The following is a 17324-nucleotide window of genomic DNA, read 5'->3' as shown; positions in this document are numbered from 1 at the left end:
TGCCTTATTTTTTTCTAAACCACATGTTGCAAACTATATAGATAAGACGTGTGTAAAATAGATCCTCTGTAATTGAACTGTAACTACTTGATAGCATAACACCGACAGCTTTTACATTCTTTATTATTAAAAGTTCTACCAACATAGTAAAATAAGTTATACATCTGGCCATCAAATGACATTTGCTTTACAGTTGGTTCTAAAGCAACAGCTTTGAGAAAATGATGGTAATCCTGAAATGCTAAAAGCTAAACCTCCCTCGTTTTCTCTTCTTTTAAAATAATTTCCACAGGAAATGACATTAAAAACATTTCGCTCCTTAAAAATCATTGCTATATATATATATTTTTTTTTTTTAAAAGATCAACACAAATGAAAATCCTCTGGCATATAATGAATTGTTATTGCACGATAAGCTGTTTAAAAAGTGGCAACCCTCTCAACTCTTGACCATATCAATTTCAGACACATAAGTATTGATGATGCTTTAAATTTAAGGACCATGTTTTTTTTAATAAACATCATTATAGTTTTTATTTTATAACTGAAATATGAAAATAATCATGATGTATGTTTGGACTGGATCTGGTTTGTTAATGTGATGGGTTTGGGATATGGGGGTGTTCAAGTCCTCCACTGTAGCTGGTGGCGTTTTTAAGGCTTCACCGTTGCTGCCCTCGATGAGTCCTGAGAGGCTTCCTGCCCGGGGCCGGTGTGAGCTCCTGCTGAATTGTGGAGGGCATCAGGTGGAGCCTGACCATAAGCAACACCATGTCCAGGATGGGGTGGGACACCTGGAGGCAGGTCCATTGGTGCGCTGGGGTGGTCACGCGGTCCTGGGAAGCGCATGTCAGGAGGGATGAATGGACGTGGTCCCATGGGCCCACGAACACCTGCAGGAAAGAGGACATTTTAAAAAGGGAAATATATTAGAGATGACATACAAAGAAGCTCAAAAACATCCTTCATACTCATACATAAAAAAAGACACATTCTTTGTACACTTGTGTATTTTGCTAATGAAGGCAACACATTAAAATGCTGATGTGCAGAAAGATAAAACATACTGTGTGGCGGCGGCATTGGCCCGAACTGATGAGGCGGAGGGGGACGGAAGTGTGGAGGCAGTGGACCCCGAGGATCAATGACATGTCCAGGGCCTGGCCTGGGGTGGAATGCATGTCCGTTGGCAGGGCGAGGCCCGAACTCTCCTCCCATTGGTCCAGGCATGGGCATACCTGGATGTCCATTGGCGGGTAGTGGAGGCCCGTGATGAGGAGGTGGTACATTTGGACCATGTGGTCCAGGTGGCAGATGGTACATGCCGGTTCGTGGAGGTCTGTAAGGTCCGGGTGGTGGGAGGCGGCCATGGGGTCCAGGAGGGAGCAGTGGCTCATGGGGTCCGGGGCCAGGTGAGTCCCTGATAGGAGATGCTAGGAAGGATCCAGGACCCTGAAAAAGACAGATTACGGCAGATAATGATTAAGTGCTGTTTTCTCAAGTGCAGTCACTAGGATTTTGGTTGGTCCTGTAAGTGACTCGAGACGTATTAAAGTTTTAGTCATGCAGTTTAGAGATCCACAAACCACACAATTTACTCCCAGCAAAAAAGTGCATTTAGTCAGGGCTTAATCACATGACCAGTAACCACACACCATCATTCTCTGGATGAAGAAAAATCAAACGGCTCACACACATCTGTGACCTTTGACATACATACTTTGCAACTTTTGAAGACAAACATTTTCCAAGACACATTTGCTGCAATTCAGTCACGAAGAAAAGAGAGCTCCCTTCAGCTGTGAGAACAAGTGAAACCACACACACAGCCCAAAACCTTTAGTCAGCCCAGTGAAGCAAAATCATATCATCTTGTCCCAAATCCAGCTTTGTTTAACAGAGGGCGGAGTGCTTGCATACACCTTCACACCTCGCCTGGACAGACTCTGTACTCACTGCCTCTGGACTCTCTGTGGAGGCCTCAGCCTGACTCTCTGCTTTAATCTGTGGATCTACTGCTTGTGTCTGTTTTAGGGTAAGGAGTAAGGACATGGACACAAAAGAAATGTGGAAGGTATCATATAAAAATGACTGAGTATTAGAGTCTGATAAGAAAAAGACTTACAGATCCGTCCATGTTGGCTGGTGATGAGCTCCGGGGGCCCATCATGTCTAAAAAAAAACACAAACAGCACAGCTTTAGAAACAGATGAGTTATTTAATTAGAGAATCTGAACCCTGAGACAACAGAGTGTAGCATCTTACCCATCCCAGGGATGTGTTTGTTGTCAGGGTAACGGCCATGTGGGTCTGATGGAGGTCGTGTACCTGAAGGGAAAAGAAAACAAGATGCTGAATAAATGAATAATAAAAGTCCCTCAAAACACTCTTTGTAACACTTTTCCTGGAAAGATAACCGGTGAAAGAAAAAGGGAAGAGCAAACCAAGTATTACAAGAGCAAAGACAAGTGATCACTAATCCATGAGGACAGCGGTCAGATGAAGGAAGAATTCTGGGTTACTTTAAAGCCCCTGAAAACTCTTTCAAATGAAATACTGTTAAAATGTATGATTTAATAACCAACAATCAAAGATGAAGTTAGAAAAACATCCTTCAATATTATTAATTAAGAGTTTCTGCTTAAAGATTGAGTTAATCTGCTTAATAAGAATGTTCTAGATAGAAAACGGTGTCGCTCATCGTAAGAAGCTGATTGAGAAAACATGTTTTCAGGGCCTTTAAAGACACAAGAGGTGAAGCATGTTTCAACAATAACACAATAAAACCTTCCAGAAAATGTCTAAATGATTCAACGCAACAAAACAAGAGCAAGAAAGAGGGAGTTGAAGGCAGAGGGACCGAGGAGATGTAGGAAACACTGGGAAGAAATAAGAGGAAGAACCAAAGATGAAACAGTTGGAAAGAATAATAAAAGTCAGGAGTTTGGGAGGAGAAGCACGAGGTTGTAGTGGAGGGATGATGAGGCGAGAATCAAAGTAGGTGAAGTAATCCACTGGGACTCACCATACGGGTCAATTCTTCGCCCTACTGGGGCAGAGGGTGGGCGCCTGGGACCCTCTATCATTAATGGAGGGGAGGGTGCTCCCCCACTCACAGGAGAGGGCCCATATGAATCACCTGTCAGGATCAAACCAGTCATTTTTTAAGAAAAGGAAAAGAAACAATCTGTATAATGAAGACGTCTTCATCCCAGGCTCTCCTCTGAGAAGGTGAAATAAGAGAAACCACAACATTTATCTGCTCACTGACATGTAACAAAAAGAAAGAAAAAAGAAATTGGAAAACAGCCTCGTCTGCTCAAAGCTCTGAGCAACGAGAACATCCAAATAATAAGTTAGCAACAGAGAAGGTGTGTGGTCTACTAACCTTGGCGAGGACCTGCAGGCTGTCCAGAGTTCGGTCTGAAGAGAGGAGCGCGCCGCTCGTTTAGCTGGGAGGTGAGTACAGCCAGTCTGTAGGAACAGATGAAAGAATGGTTATTTCCAGGGATTAATCTGCCGAGAATTTTCTCAATTTATCATTTTGACATGTTAGAAATTAGTGAAACATGCCCAAACAATTTTCTACCACATGGTGATATTCAATAGCTCCAACAGTCAAAACCCAAAAGATATTGAGTTTGCGATGTACTGTTCCAACTATTTTCAGTTATCTTGCCATCACTTACTTCTCACGGAGCTTGGATGATTCCAGTTTCTCTTGACTCAGAGCTCGCTCAGCATTACGAGCATTCACCTGGAGACAAACATATAGAAATAGTATCTTAATGCCGCCACGTATAATACCAATTACATACATTTATGAATAAATCCTGACACTTTGTGTAACATACCCAGTTTGAGTGGGTTTTGTTTTCCTGTTCTTTTATCTAAGAAAAAAAGAAATTAAGTCAGGGGTCAGTTAAGATTTCTCTCTGTTTGCTCAATAAAAAAAACCTAAAGCTTAACTAGAGTCTACCTGATCTTTAAAGACATCCTCAGTCTTCTTCATTTGATCCTCCATTTCATTGATGCGTTGCCTCAAGAGTTTAACCTGCTCCTCGGCCTCCACGGCTTTTCCTCCCACCTCTGACAACATGCTCTCTTTGCTGCGACGCTCCAGCTCCTCCTTTGTTAATCTCCTGTGAAACCACAGAAACATGCTCCTTTCAGTAACAGCAGGACAGGGTTCACACACATAGTCTCCATTTAACATTGGACTGGATTTAACAATAAAGCTTTATTCCTCACAGCATCATTACAGTGAAATGACATCAAGAAAACGCAAAACTATAGAAAATACTTCCAATACTGCTCCAACTTCAATAAAAAATCATTTTGAACCACGTACAAGTTCAGACATGCTGAGAAACTGTGGCAACATTATTTTGAGTGAATAATAATAGCTAAAAAAATAAAGGGATGAGTAACTGCTGGAAGCTTTACTTACTGCTGCAAAGCATTTTCCTTTTGTTGGTACATTTCAATCATGATTTCATTTTTCTGCTGGAGGACCTGGAACTGGTTTTCAAGGTGGCTCTTCTCACTTTTCATGGTCGCAATCGAATGCTCAAGCTCCTGGTGTTGTCCTGTTGCAAAACAAGATATTTGATATAATTAACTGACACTGGATTGTGGAATTTGGCAACAAAAGTTACTTTTTTATGATCAACATACCTTCAAGTGCCTTTCTACTCTTTTCTTCATTCAGCAGTTTCGTCATGAAGCGATCACGCTCTTCTTCAACTACGGTGAGAGTGGTCTGGACCTGAGAGGAAATATGTAAATTACAAATCTTTTGAGAACTATAAATTCCTGGAGGCACAAATCTGTCTTCCAAGCATTATTATAGTGCGTTTTAATCGTTATCTTGTCATTTTACCCGTGAAACGTCCATCATCTGTTTGATCCTGTTCTTTATGGCAGTCTTCTTATCTGTAAAAGACCATTAAACATGTTGAATTAAGATTCAACAAACATAACTTTAAACTGGCTGTTATTTCTGGCATCGCTGCACGTGTGAGGGAACTGAAGTCATAACTCAATGTCGATGCACCACAATATATTAACTGTGGTGCATGGTTGCTTAGTTTGAATTTAATTTCTTCTTTCCAGAAGATATGATTAATTACATAATTAGCCAAATGTCCTATACATAAATTGATCATTTCCAAATCTATTCCGAAGGTTTTTTGTTCGAATTGTTTTATTACAAAGATAAATTGAAATCAATTAACTGTAAAACAAAGTCAAGAATGTGTGCAGCACATGGACAAACCATTGCCAAGCATTACATAAAATCCCCTTTTTTAAATGTTTGTCATTTATACTCTGCAGTTTCCCCTTAATGTATTTATTTATTTATTAGGTATTTTTAAATGTAGTTTCAATGTCAGTTTTTCGTTTTAGTTTGTTAAATGCTACATTTTTTATTACAAAATTAGCAGCAGAGTAAGACTTACCAGGTGCTACTTCACCATTAACCTTGGTGTCGCCTTTTTGTAAATCACAAGCGTCGAGGTCTGACAGAAGTTCCGACAGCACCTGCCAGAAGACATTTTTGTGTGCCATCAGTCAATCATTTAATACGATTTTTTTTTTTTTTTTTTAAATCACTTGCTGATAAATAATAAAAATCATGACACAAATATAACAAAAGACTGACCTCCACGTTGTGATCTTTGAGCACCACTGAGTCCTCCAGCTCTTTCTGAGACTTTTGATAGACTTTAATCTGTTCACTCAGCTCCTTGTGTTTGTCCTCCCAGGTCTTAATATTACTCTTAAGCTGTAATAATAGGAAAGGTCAGAAAAGTGCCTAAAAAACACTTTGCTTCTGATAAATTGTTATAAAATACATTTACAAATATCAGACCTCTGTTAACAGACTTCAGTGACTAAACTATCAAAAAAGTCTACATATTGTCTTACTGTTTTGTTTTCTTCTTTCAGTGTTGCGTAGTCTTTCTCAAGACTTTTGTGCTGAACATTTCGTGCATCTTCACGAATCTTGGACTCGTCCAAGAGAACAGTAGTCTGTAGCAAAAACACAGTTTAATAGATACATTGAAACTGAAAGCTTCATATATTCTCTGAGTCTTTCCACATTCAAAATATTGTGCAAGTGTGAAAGTGTTTGTACCTTGGAGAGTGCTTCCTGAATCTTTTTCCTGTTGAGCTGCAGCTTCTCGTTTGACTTCTCCAATTTCTCAATCTGTTAAAGAAATTGTTTATCATTGTCATGAATTTGAGAAGACAGTCGAAGTCATTACATGAAGGAATAAACATTTTTTTAAATTACCCGAGTTTCATTTTGTAGAGCGTTTTCCCGCTCTTCTTTGAGCAGTTTTGCATATGTGTCCTTTTCTTCATTCATTCGTTCATTCCGTGTTTCAGCTTTCAAAACTTTACTCTGCAAAAAAAGTGGAGAGAAACTTGACTGACAGTCTTAAATAAGAATTATATTTACTTTCTGTACTAACAACACACAAAATTAATTGTCCATTTAAATGTAGAATAAGCATTAAAATATAACTGACTTTTCCCATTTTTAAAAGCCCTTTTCAAATAAAAACACTTACAGTATATAAAATACATAACTAAATATAAAATAAATGTAGTATGCAGTAAAATAAATAAAGTTTTAACCGTAAGAAAAAAATCCTAGATCTTACCTCCAGGTCTTGTAACCTTTTCTTTGTAGAACTAACTGTTTCCTCTGATTGTTTTTGATTTTCTTTCAGTTTTTCAGTCTTAAAAGGAAGGGAAAAAAACAATAGAGAAAGTTGCAGAAATAAAAAACATATACTTTATATACTCCAATTGATGTTTGTGGAATATCATTCATTCTTTACCTGTTTCTGGAGTTCAGACATTTTGGTGAGAGCATCACTTTTCTCTTTTTTGAGCGCTTCCATTTGCTCTATGAGCCTTTTTTCATCCACTTAATAGAAAAGTACAGCAAACAATTAAAGAGGTTTAAGACATTGTTAGTTGTTATATGTAATATGACAAAATAAGTGAAAACTTACCAAGGTACTCCCTCTTCTTTACCTGAAAAGGTTAAAAAAGGAAGAAAAAAGTAAACATCAGTTTCATGTCTAATCAACACAGGTTAACTAATGCAGCACAATCAGCAAGTTCATATGGTAATGCAGCTTTTTCATGTCAGGAACAGTACATAAATATTTTTCTAACAGGGATCCAGTAAGGGAAAAGATCATAATTAATTATGTTTATCTAACGTATGTTAAATCCAGGGAGAAAAAAGATGTACAAAGACATTTTAATGCAGTGTACATCTTCAGAGTCAAAAACTAATTTTTAGTAACCTAAACAATCTAATGTCAAATCATCTCCTCAAGTGTTGACACATCATTTGAGCTGAGATGAGAGCAGCAATATCACAAGACTTACAGCCAACACGGTCCTCCAGAAGAAGAGGGTGAAGGTCAATACTCCCACCAAAGCAGTGATGACAACAGCTTGCCAAGGACAGCCAAACAAGGTTTCCCCTGGCCTCCACTCTTCTGGCAATAGTGAAATCATCTGAAGACACATAAAAACAACCATGCTGTTTAGTGATATGATCAGGAGGAATAAGAAGAAACTGGTTAGTTGAATATGCTTCTTGAAAATACGAGTCCTATGATAAGCCATGTAATAAATGCAAGGGAAAATACTCTTGGTACCATGATTACATTTTGTATGTGAATAATATTGTGAAAAGATCAGAGACAGGAAGCAAGAGCAAATGTGTTGCATATAGTGACAGACTGCGGCAAACCTAGAGTAAATTTAGCCTGCAAAAATGTTCTTGTTTACACTCTTAGATTGATATACTGTATATTTATTAACCAAAATCTGAGGAACACTAAAGAAATCACAGCGATGAGTGATTAGTAGAAAAGTTATCAAGATATCAGAGCATTAGCATACAATAATACAATCAACTACTGAAGAACAAAGCAGAGTCTTAACTACATGTGTTGAAACCTCAGTTAACCTCCAACAAACACAAGAGCAGCTCAGGGCACAAACGGGCATTAGTTGCACTGCCATATTTCAACACACCACGCACTTACAATGTGCAAATCAGGCTGGCTTTATTTATGTTCAAACATAAAATAATGGTTGGTTGCTGCAAAATGGGCAGAGGTAGTAGGGAATTTTATCAATAGGGAAAATGCGTGTGGTCACACAAAGTGGAGCTCTGCATATCACCCAATCGCAAAGAAACCTTTGAACTGAGTATGTGGCAGTCCAGAGAGGAACAACCACACTCTGTGGCTCTAATGAAAAGCAGGGATTACATTCAAATCAACAATAAATCACATCGCCAAAGGCTTAAGGCTAATAATCCAGTTTGTTCTCTTCTTCTTCTCCAGCCAGTTGCATATTAAAAGTCTACTTTTACCTGACATACTATGTTTGAGAAATTCAATATGTATTGTACACAGCAAAGACAACTAACAAAATACACAGATCATCTCCATGTCATACCAGATACAAGTTTGAGGAGTAAAATTCAGGGGTAGTTGAGGTCGATTAGCCATATGCTCATTAACACGTCAGCATGTAATGACAGCTTAATGAACCCTTGACACAGGGGTCACACTGACTCAGGTTTTCACTTACATGTTGCAGTTCCTTCAGAAAAAACAGGTAAACATGCTCCGGTTCCGTTACAGGTCGGGTTAATGTGTCCCCCTCCATGCCGGTCTTTAACGCTGGATTAAAAACAAGAGCGGAACTAGCCACAGTGCTAGTTTGACAGATGTTAGCTTGCTACGTTAGCTTTCCTCAATGTACACTGAGCGGTTATACTAGCAGCTAGTTTTAAAAGCAAACGCATCTAAAAGCTAAAAAACACGTAGATACAAACGCTGACAACGTTAAACAGTCAGGAAAAAAAGGTTGTAAATTGGACTTGGCAGCGACGTTGTAGGATAGCTAACGATTATTTAATGGTACGGATGAGTCGCCAGACCTCATTCACTGTAAAAAGGCAGAGCTGGAGGTTCACCACGGATACCGGCTTTTAGTACAAAAAATAAAGATAAGTAAGACTTTTGCGGCATTTAAAGTATCGTTATCATACGGCTTTTATCTGTCTTTCCATGCCTAAATAGCGCCCGGCGGTCGTAATAGCAGCCAGCTCAGCACCGGCTGTGTTGAACTTCAGCCCGCAGATCCACAATCAACAACACCGGGGGAGGGCCGTGCGACGTTCAGGGGAAATCGGTCATTCGAGTTTTCCCAGATATTGAGCACCCAATACGAGACCTGTATCTGCGTGCTGACGACACTATGCGAGTGCAGGAAGGTGCCAAGTGTTCAAAATGATTTAAAAAAAATAATTTAAAAAAAATAAAAGTGTTCAAAATGATGTAATGAGACCAAAACGAGAGGCCTGTGAGACTTCCGCTGTTAATATAAGCATATCTGAGGCCTGTAGTTCATCATCTGTTTCACTAAGAAAATAATATTGTAAACATTAGACCAAAACATAATATTTGAAACATCTACTTGGTGTGTCTGAGAGTTAACGTCAGAATTTTCCTAACTTTTTGCACTCGGGATTCATTTCCTGGAGATTTGCCCTGACTATCACCACTACTTGCCTATCCCTAACCTGGAAATTACATTTTGCATCATTAGGACTGGGCTTTAGTCCCCATAAGGTCCCAAAGAAGTAACAAACAAACAAACACACTGCTGGGTTATCATGACCCAGATAAAGAGTAAGATATTATAAAACACACATTAGGAACCCTTATTTTTCTTGCCTCCTTCAAATAAACTTTTTGGTTTTGTTTGTTCTCTTGTCAGCTGGTTGTGGCAACAATAGGAACACAGGCTGAGTGGGTGGTGACAGACTCATGATGTGGAATAATGCTCATCTACTGTATTTCAAAATCAGTATCCTATTATTGTGGGAATGACAGAGAGCAATGAGGAAAGATGCAATGGAGAGAGACTCTACCATTAGTGCATACATAGCCTGTGAAGATGTATAATTATTCAGCTTTTTTTCTTTTTGCCAAGTCATAATGTTTCCTCGTGGCCCGGCAGCATATGTTCTGTGGCTCAGTAACTGTCCACAGCCTCTTGGTTGGGAACCACTGATGTTTAAAGTCACATATTAAGAGAGTCAGTGTTCACAAAAATGTATTGTTGTTTTTCAAGGTTTTTGATTTTATGGACTAAAACATGTTGCTGATTAAACTACTGTTTACTGTAGATTACAATTCGTAGACTTACCACAACAGTCCACTCTGCGACTCTGGTCTTGATCATCGAAACGATGCAGCCCATGTACATGATTCCAACTGAGAATAATCCCACTTCCTCTTCATGAAGTTCAGACACCGGTTCCATGGAATCCAAAGATTCTGGAGGAACAAAATTTAGCCGATTACACAAAGTTTCACACTGAAATCTAGTTTGTTCATGCATCAGAAACCGCTGATAAAACCAGATAATCAAAGATTACTTTTTAATTTTTACAAAAGAAAAACTCAAGCTAATTTACCTGTCACTGACTTATTTTCTGAACCCCAAGAATCAACTAATGGATCAAAATATACTATATTTTTTCATAGTACAAGTACAGTGTCCTCAAAACAAGTTTTTATTTTTTTGGTCATTCCACAAATAGCGAGGATTTCTGTATAAAAACTGTCTAAAACTCTGTTGTCTAAAGATAAATACCTACACAATGGAAGCTAATAGAGTAGCTCACTTCTAAGTTAAAGAGCATTGTTAAAATGCAAAGGAAATAACATTTTATAGACACAAATAATTGCCTGGACATAAAAAGAAAACTGATTTATCATTCATGTCATCTAGATTACCAACCTGAGGGAGACTGCTCCACTACGACACCAAGGCCCATGTCTAAGGGTTTTTCCAGAGTGGCTTGAGGAACCTTTTGAAGTTCGTCTGAGGCACTGAAGCTTGGCTGATTGTCTTTGTTTTTATTGAAGTGTCCACCGTCCTCCTCCACACTAACATCCGATCCGGTGTGCACTTCCTCCAAAAGGACTGGCTCCTCTTCAACCTTTGCTGGCTTTTCCTCAAGATCTGTGACTGTGAGGTTGTCATCAGTTCCCGTCTCAGGGATGACAGATTTTTCCTCTTCAACCGTGTTGGGCATGTCTTCTTTGACATTTAATTCATGTTCATCTGCAATGAAATGATTGAAAAACACAAAAGCAATAAGACATTACTCTGGGAAGTGATTTCTCAGGTATGTTTACACATTTCTAGGCAAAGAGGAATTTGTTCCTGGTAAACTTCCATTTATCTGTGTGTGAGGTGTGTGCTGGTATACATTCAAACATAATTGATATCATGATGGCAGGTTCGGTCTATCACTTCGTCATCAGACTGGTATTTGCTAAGTAGGAGGTCAGTGTGATTCATCAACTAGAGCTAAACTACTTTAAATGCGTAATCTGTGATTGAGCTGTACGCTGCATGCCATTTACTGGTTCCAATACTGAAGCACTACGCTGATACTGATTCTTGATCGGACACCCAATCTTTCCTTTTCCTAAATTTAAAATCTTAAAACTCCCTGTGTTTAAGTAATCAGAATCATATTTATTTTGGGTAAAATGAGACCAGAGATTGTTGTGGCGCTGAAAAGTGAGTTAGCAGCCCAACTCACTTTCAATTGATGTAAATAATAACAGAAACACAGAATTTTATGACAACATTAACGGCTGGTATAGCCCAGTATGGATCTGGCAGATTGGATCTATGCATCTCTTAAGATATCCGCAAATAAAGATTTTCCATTTGGTAATTACAGACTTGGAAGAAAAAAAAGGGGGTCACTCAATGTTTTAATTAGGCCATTTACATTTTGTGCTGATTGCAGATGAGATGTCACCTTAAGTTCACTAAGGATACAGCAGGATGAAATACCTCAAGCAGTTATTAAATTTGCAATGTGCACAAAGCCTGAAAAAATGTTGACTACAGCTGCATCGATTACATCAACCTACTAGGAAAATATTTATGTATATTTATTGCTATCCTCCGGCAGCACAGCCTAATATAAATATGGACTTTTTCATTTTTTGCAGGAGAAATTAAACTATCAAATTTGATCACTCGAGAAATGTTCTGCTGTCAGGCCCATGTGTGAACTGCAAATCCCTTTGTACTGGATGAAACACTCTAGATGTATCTGGTAACAAGATACTGGTCTGAACAGGGCCTGAGAGGACAGCTAACAGCCGCATATCTACCTTGCTGCAGTATCAAATTCTGTCTATTTTTTATCAGTCAATCATAAGCTGATGCAATATACAGTTTCCGTCTTTGAAAGACTCACATCAGTGGTTAAAAAATGTTGGCATTGACTCACAGTCTGTCTCTACAGAAAACATCAAACATTTTTCAAACCAAATTTGTGTGAGATGGCCCCCAACACAGGAATAAAAACCTACCTTGGACTGTAACTGGTACTTTCTCTACTGCCATAGGTGTGCTATCACTGGCTGTTGAATACTTCTGTCGTAGGCTGAATGACAGCTCCTGGAAGTCGTCCAATATTTCAGTTTCCTCGTCCAAACTGCTTGTGCCCATTTGGTTTTCATCATCGTGTTTTGTGTCACGGTTATCCAACATCTTCTCAATCTCGTCCAGTATAGCGTTCTCTGAGGATTCCAGTATACTCTCGAGTGCATTCTCGATGTCTTGCGTAGTGCCCGGTTGTGAAAGACGAGTAGCCTGTAACTCTCTGTCCAAGTTGGTGAACATGGCCTCCACTTTGTAGAGATTCTTGAGACCCAGAATCTTGTGGAAGCGCACCATGTTCTCCTCTGTGAAGTGGTCTCGCAGCATAGTCAGTCTCATTATGCTATCACTGTATTCTGGCTCAGGCTCTGGCGCGGTGTGCACAACTGCTTCTGGTGAGGGTTCATCAGCATCTGCATCATCATCTGATTGCGATAAAGAAAGTGCATTTTCATCTTCAAGTAATTCTTTTTCTTCGTGCATCTCCTCATCTACCTCGGCGTATTTCTCGTCTTCCATCTCCTCTGTAGGTAGTTTTTTGTGAATCTTTGGTTCCTCAACAGATAATTCTGGTTGACTGTTATTACTTTCTAAATCTGTGATAGAACGGTCACGATATTGATGTTCAAGGCTGTCATTTGCATTCTTCTCGTCGTCATCTCGAAGATCTAAATCAGTAGACGGATCCTGACGTATTTCAGTCTCGTTAATGGCTAATTCTTGATCTATCACTGTTTTATTTTCATCTAAGTCCTCTGTATACTCAATTGCAATGCTACTGTCCTGTATGTTTTCATTTTCATCGCTGAACTCTGAATCTTCGGTCACCTCTCCCTCCTCATCTTGATCCTCAACGGCTTCATCTGTTGTTTTGATATCTGATTTTTGGGCATTAGGGTCATCCTGTGATATCGGATCCCTTGCTTCTGTTTGATGGTGTATCGGCTTATCAGTGGGTATCAGTGTTTCATCCTGAGGTTCCTTGTGTTTGAATGATACTATGTCACTATCATTGTCACGATCAAACAAGAGTTTCTTAAAATGGCTGAGTGTTTTCTTACTATCTGTAGACATTGAATTAGGAGGATCTTCAAGAACTGGATCTATTTTTTCTGGCTCTTTTGGTAACCCTGGTGTTAGTGGTTTTATGTCAAGACTTAGAGGGGATTTTGAAGCATCTTCCTCCTCGTCCTCATCATCTTCGTCTTCCTCTGAACTCAAATCTTCAGCTGTCCTCTCTCCCCCAGTCACGACGGAAAAAACTGCATCTCCGAGTGACGTCCACATGTTCTTTTCCTCTGCAGTTTTTGGTTTATCGTCTTGTGTCGTAGGAGGAACTTTCTGATCTTTGAGGGAATCGGATGCTGGATTTTCGGCTCCTTGTTCAAAGAAAGGCAGCAGTAGAGTTTCTTTTATAACATCAGTGTCATCTTCAGGATGAACTTCCAAAATTTCACTTTCCTCCTCTTCCTCATATGGGGTTATGTTCCTGGTGGTTTCCTCATCAGTGGTGACGGCATCAAAAGTTGTTCCGAAGGTCGTTTTTAACTTAGGGATTTGCATTCCTTCAGAAATTGACACTGGCTCATTTTTTGAAACAAACTCATCTTTGGGCAAAGATTCTGCCTCATGTTTTGTGGGTGCATCTTTGGTTTCACTCTTCTTTAAATCGACAGTTTCAAGAACAGAGTTGGCTGTTGGTTTTTGCTCATTCTCTTTGTCTTCTGCAGCCCTCTCAGTTCTGTCAGGTGTAGCTGCTGCATCAGGCTCTACTTCTTTTGTAGAAGGTGATTCATTTGCAACATCAGGTTGAGGCAAAGAGGCACTTTGCTTGTCGGGGACTTTGTCAAGATCCTCAGAGTTATCGTAAGGCTCAATTAGTTTTTCACTGTCTGTTGCCTCTTCTTCATCTGATGGCTTTGTTTCATTTTGAGTGCCTTCTGGTTCTTGGATTTGTTCAGATGTTCCCTCATTTTCACTGTCACTCTTCTCTGCCATGGAGCCCATAAGTGAATCTACATCATAGTTGTCAAACTTATCAAATCCAGTGTCAAAACAGACAAAATCCGTTTCCTGAAATAAAGTGAGAAAAAGAAAAATGAAAAAAATCACAAAAATATACATGCCCTATTTGGTGCATAGACACTGAGTGATTAAGAAATATTGCATTGCAGATCAATGATCTGTGACTAATTTTCATACCTCTGCTGGAATTTCATGTTCTTTTTCTGTATAAACATGGTTGACTGCAAGAAGGTCCTTTGGGAAATAGCCAAATTGATTTCCAACCTATTGACAAATACAATAAAAAAGAAAAAAAAGATCATTATAGCTCACACAGGCCACGGTAGATCCGGTACTGGTTAAACATTAACCCAAGTATACTTACACTTCCAGCCCACATGTCAGCCCTTCTGCCTGAAAGTTTGTAGTATACATAGACAGTTTCTGATGTCTTGAATGACAAGAACCGACAGTCTGGTCCTTTGAAATCTGTCACTGCTTTTCCCCGACATAAGAGCACTGTGAAAGCAAATGTGAAGAATTGTTTTTAAGAAGGTAAACTGTATTCAGTTTGTAGTTTGCATGAAATGCTTATTTCATGAATGACACAGGCAAACTGTCTTCTTGTTTGCTGATGACAAGGATGTTTTAAAACATACAGACAGTAACAAAACGTCATTTTTCTAGGGTTACAAAACATGGAAAACCGATGCAACTAAAGAAGATGACAAACAAGAAAAAACTGTATCTGCACTGTCTTGCAACAAAATGCCACTATAAAACCAAAAACTCATGTTTTTAGCCTTGGTTAAAATATTTGACTCATTTTTCCCCAGTAAGCCAGAACATTAAGATCAAATAAACCATTCTACTTTTGTCTACAATTGTATTTCTCAGTTTGACTGTTTTTAAGAGATGTTATGTCGTCGTTTTAATTATTTCTTATCACCTGCATCAGCCTGTTGGGTTGGCTTTGGTGACAGTTTGTTTATAACTTATAAGAGCTCCTCAGGCTTGAAATGAGTTTGTTCAAATCCAGCAATGCAAACTGAGAAGACAACCTTAATTTAAAACTCCTTTAAATTCTCATTATCAGTTCAAATAGTTTTCTGAGCTGGTCATCTAATATGTTTAGCTAATGTTAATGGAGTAACGCTAGCTGTCAGAAAAATGTAGTAAACGGCCAGAGTTAATGCTAATATGGCTCAACAATAGAGCAACCGAGGCTTGTGCTAGCTCATGTTACCTATTGTTTGTTCAGGTACAAACATTAGCAGAGCTTTTTTCCCCAAACTGACCGGCCGGTGGCTAATTAGCTGCTAACATTAGCTTCCGTGACTCGTCCGGAGAGGCCCGGAGCTGCCAGGCAACCGACCGACACAAGCTGCGTCTGAACGGATAACCCTACCGAGCTTATGACCGGTGTCAACACACACCTAAACCCCGTCGGAAACAACTGCAAGTGGTTATCTGGGTTACAAATATCGATTGGCAACAGGTCAAGAGATAAGGCGCAGTTTATGGCTAGCTGTGTGGGATGTGGGGAAGAAGCATCCTTGCAGTCCTAATGACCTCGTATATTTACAAGCCTGCAAACTTACTGCTGCACTCCTCATCGGCGCATCTTTTAAAGTCGGAGAACCGCTTTTCCAAGGCTGCAGTTGAAATAAAATTAAATAAAAGTAATAAAAAGCCATTTCGGTAAAAGTGTTTTGCTGCCATGCTGGCAGTTTTGTTGCCTGGCTTGATTTCGCAGCCGGAGCATGAGCACTGGGTTGAAGGAGCCGACACGTCAGCACATCAGATCCGGCTGGGTGGAGGCTTGGATCGCTTTTCACAGATACAGTCAGGATATGGCTGCTTCAGGTGACCATCTGTGGCAAACACACTGACAGAGGTGGAAAAGTAACTATTTATTCAAGCACTGTACACAAGTGCAATTTGGAGGTACTTGTACTTTACTTGAGTATTTCCATTTGGCTTCCTTTATACTTCCACTCCTCTACATCTCAGAGGGAAATATAGTACTTTCTAGTCCACATTTATCAGAACGCTTTAATACTTTCCAGATGAAGACTTGACACAATGGATAATATAACAAGCCTTTACAATGCAACACATTGTTAGAGGTGAAACAGTGATTTCCAACCTTTTTGGCTTTTGACGTTTTACCCCCGACTCCAAGGTTGGGAATTACTGGACTAAGTAGCAGTAAGTAGCTGACACTAGCTCCACCCCCACCAGCTACAATAGTAACATGCTGCTTACACACTGATGCTTCAGTATTAGTAATCTCATGATGTCACATATAATAACATATCAGTCAGAGGGACCAAACCACTAAATTTACTGCAATACTTTAACTACATTTTGCTGCTAATACTGCATTTAAGTAGGATTTTCAAGCAGCAGAGGCTTAAGTAAAGGATCTGAGTAGGGGAGGCTGGGGACGGTTGCAACAAGTCTTATTCCTCCAATCCGAAACATGATAGACTGGGATGACACTTATACTGCACATGTTTACTTAGATATTCCCCCAGCCAAGAAACAGTATATGAAGGAAGGGTCAAGGTTCTGCTTGAAGCCAGACTGCTGCCAGTTCTATGAAAGCCTATGGGTGATGCATGGAGAAGCACACTAAAACCCAACATATCTACGTCGTCTGACCTTTGATGATGAAATGCCTCTACCAAATGAAAGAACACACGTCAGAGAATACTGACTGACTCTTCCAAATGTTATTTGTGGTCTCCAAATATTATCCAAAGATGATTATAGGCATACTTTAC

At 39.4% G+C, this 17324-nt stretch overlaps 1 protein-coding gene across 1 annotated transcript; it reads right to left on the bottom strand.

Moving 5' to 3' along the window:
* Nucleotides 1–333: 333 nt before the first annotated feature.
* mia3 (MIA SH3 domain ER export factor 3) lies at nt 334–16367 on the bottom strand. Its single transcript, XM_062437010.1, has 27 exons — nt 16137–16367; nt 14921–15054; nt 14734–14820; nt 12462–14604; nt 10861–11187; nt 10264–10394; nt 7417–7548; nt 7032–7053; nt 6855–6943; nt 6675–6752; nt 6302–6412; nt 6143–6214; nt 5932–6036; nt 5666–5788; nt 5463–5544; nt 4883–4935; nt 4678–4768; nt 4451–4589; nt 3980–4142; nt 3855–3890; nt 3690–3757; nt 3389–3474; nt 3026–3139; nt 2266–2328; nt 2126–2172; nt 1068–1452; nt 334–893 (listed from the first exon to the last, which is right to left on the bottom strand). Exons 1-27 carry the CDS (start codon nt 16255–16257, stop codon nt 655–657), a joined length of 5241 nt encoding a protein of 1746 aa, XP_062292994.1. The 5' UTR covers nt 16258–16367; the 3' UTR covers nt 334–654.
* Nucleotides 16368–17324: the final 957 nt, after the last annotated feature.

The sequence above is a fragment of the Scomber scombrus genome, chromosome 17 (genome assembly GCF_963691925.1).
Source record: "Scomber scombrus chromosome 17, fScoSco1.1, whole genome shotgun sequence".
Taxonomy (NCBI): domain Eukaryota; kingdom Metazoa; phylum Chordata; class Actinopteri; order Scombriformes; family Scombridae; genus Scomber; species Scomber scombrus.
Note: the sequence above shows the minus strand (reverse complement) of the source record. Positions and strands in the feature narration are given on the sequence as shown.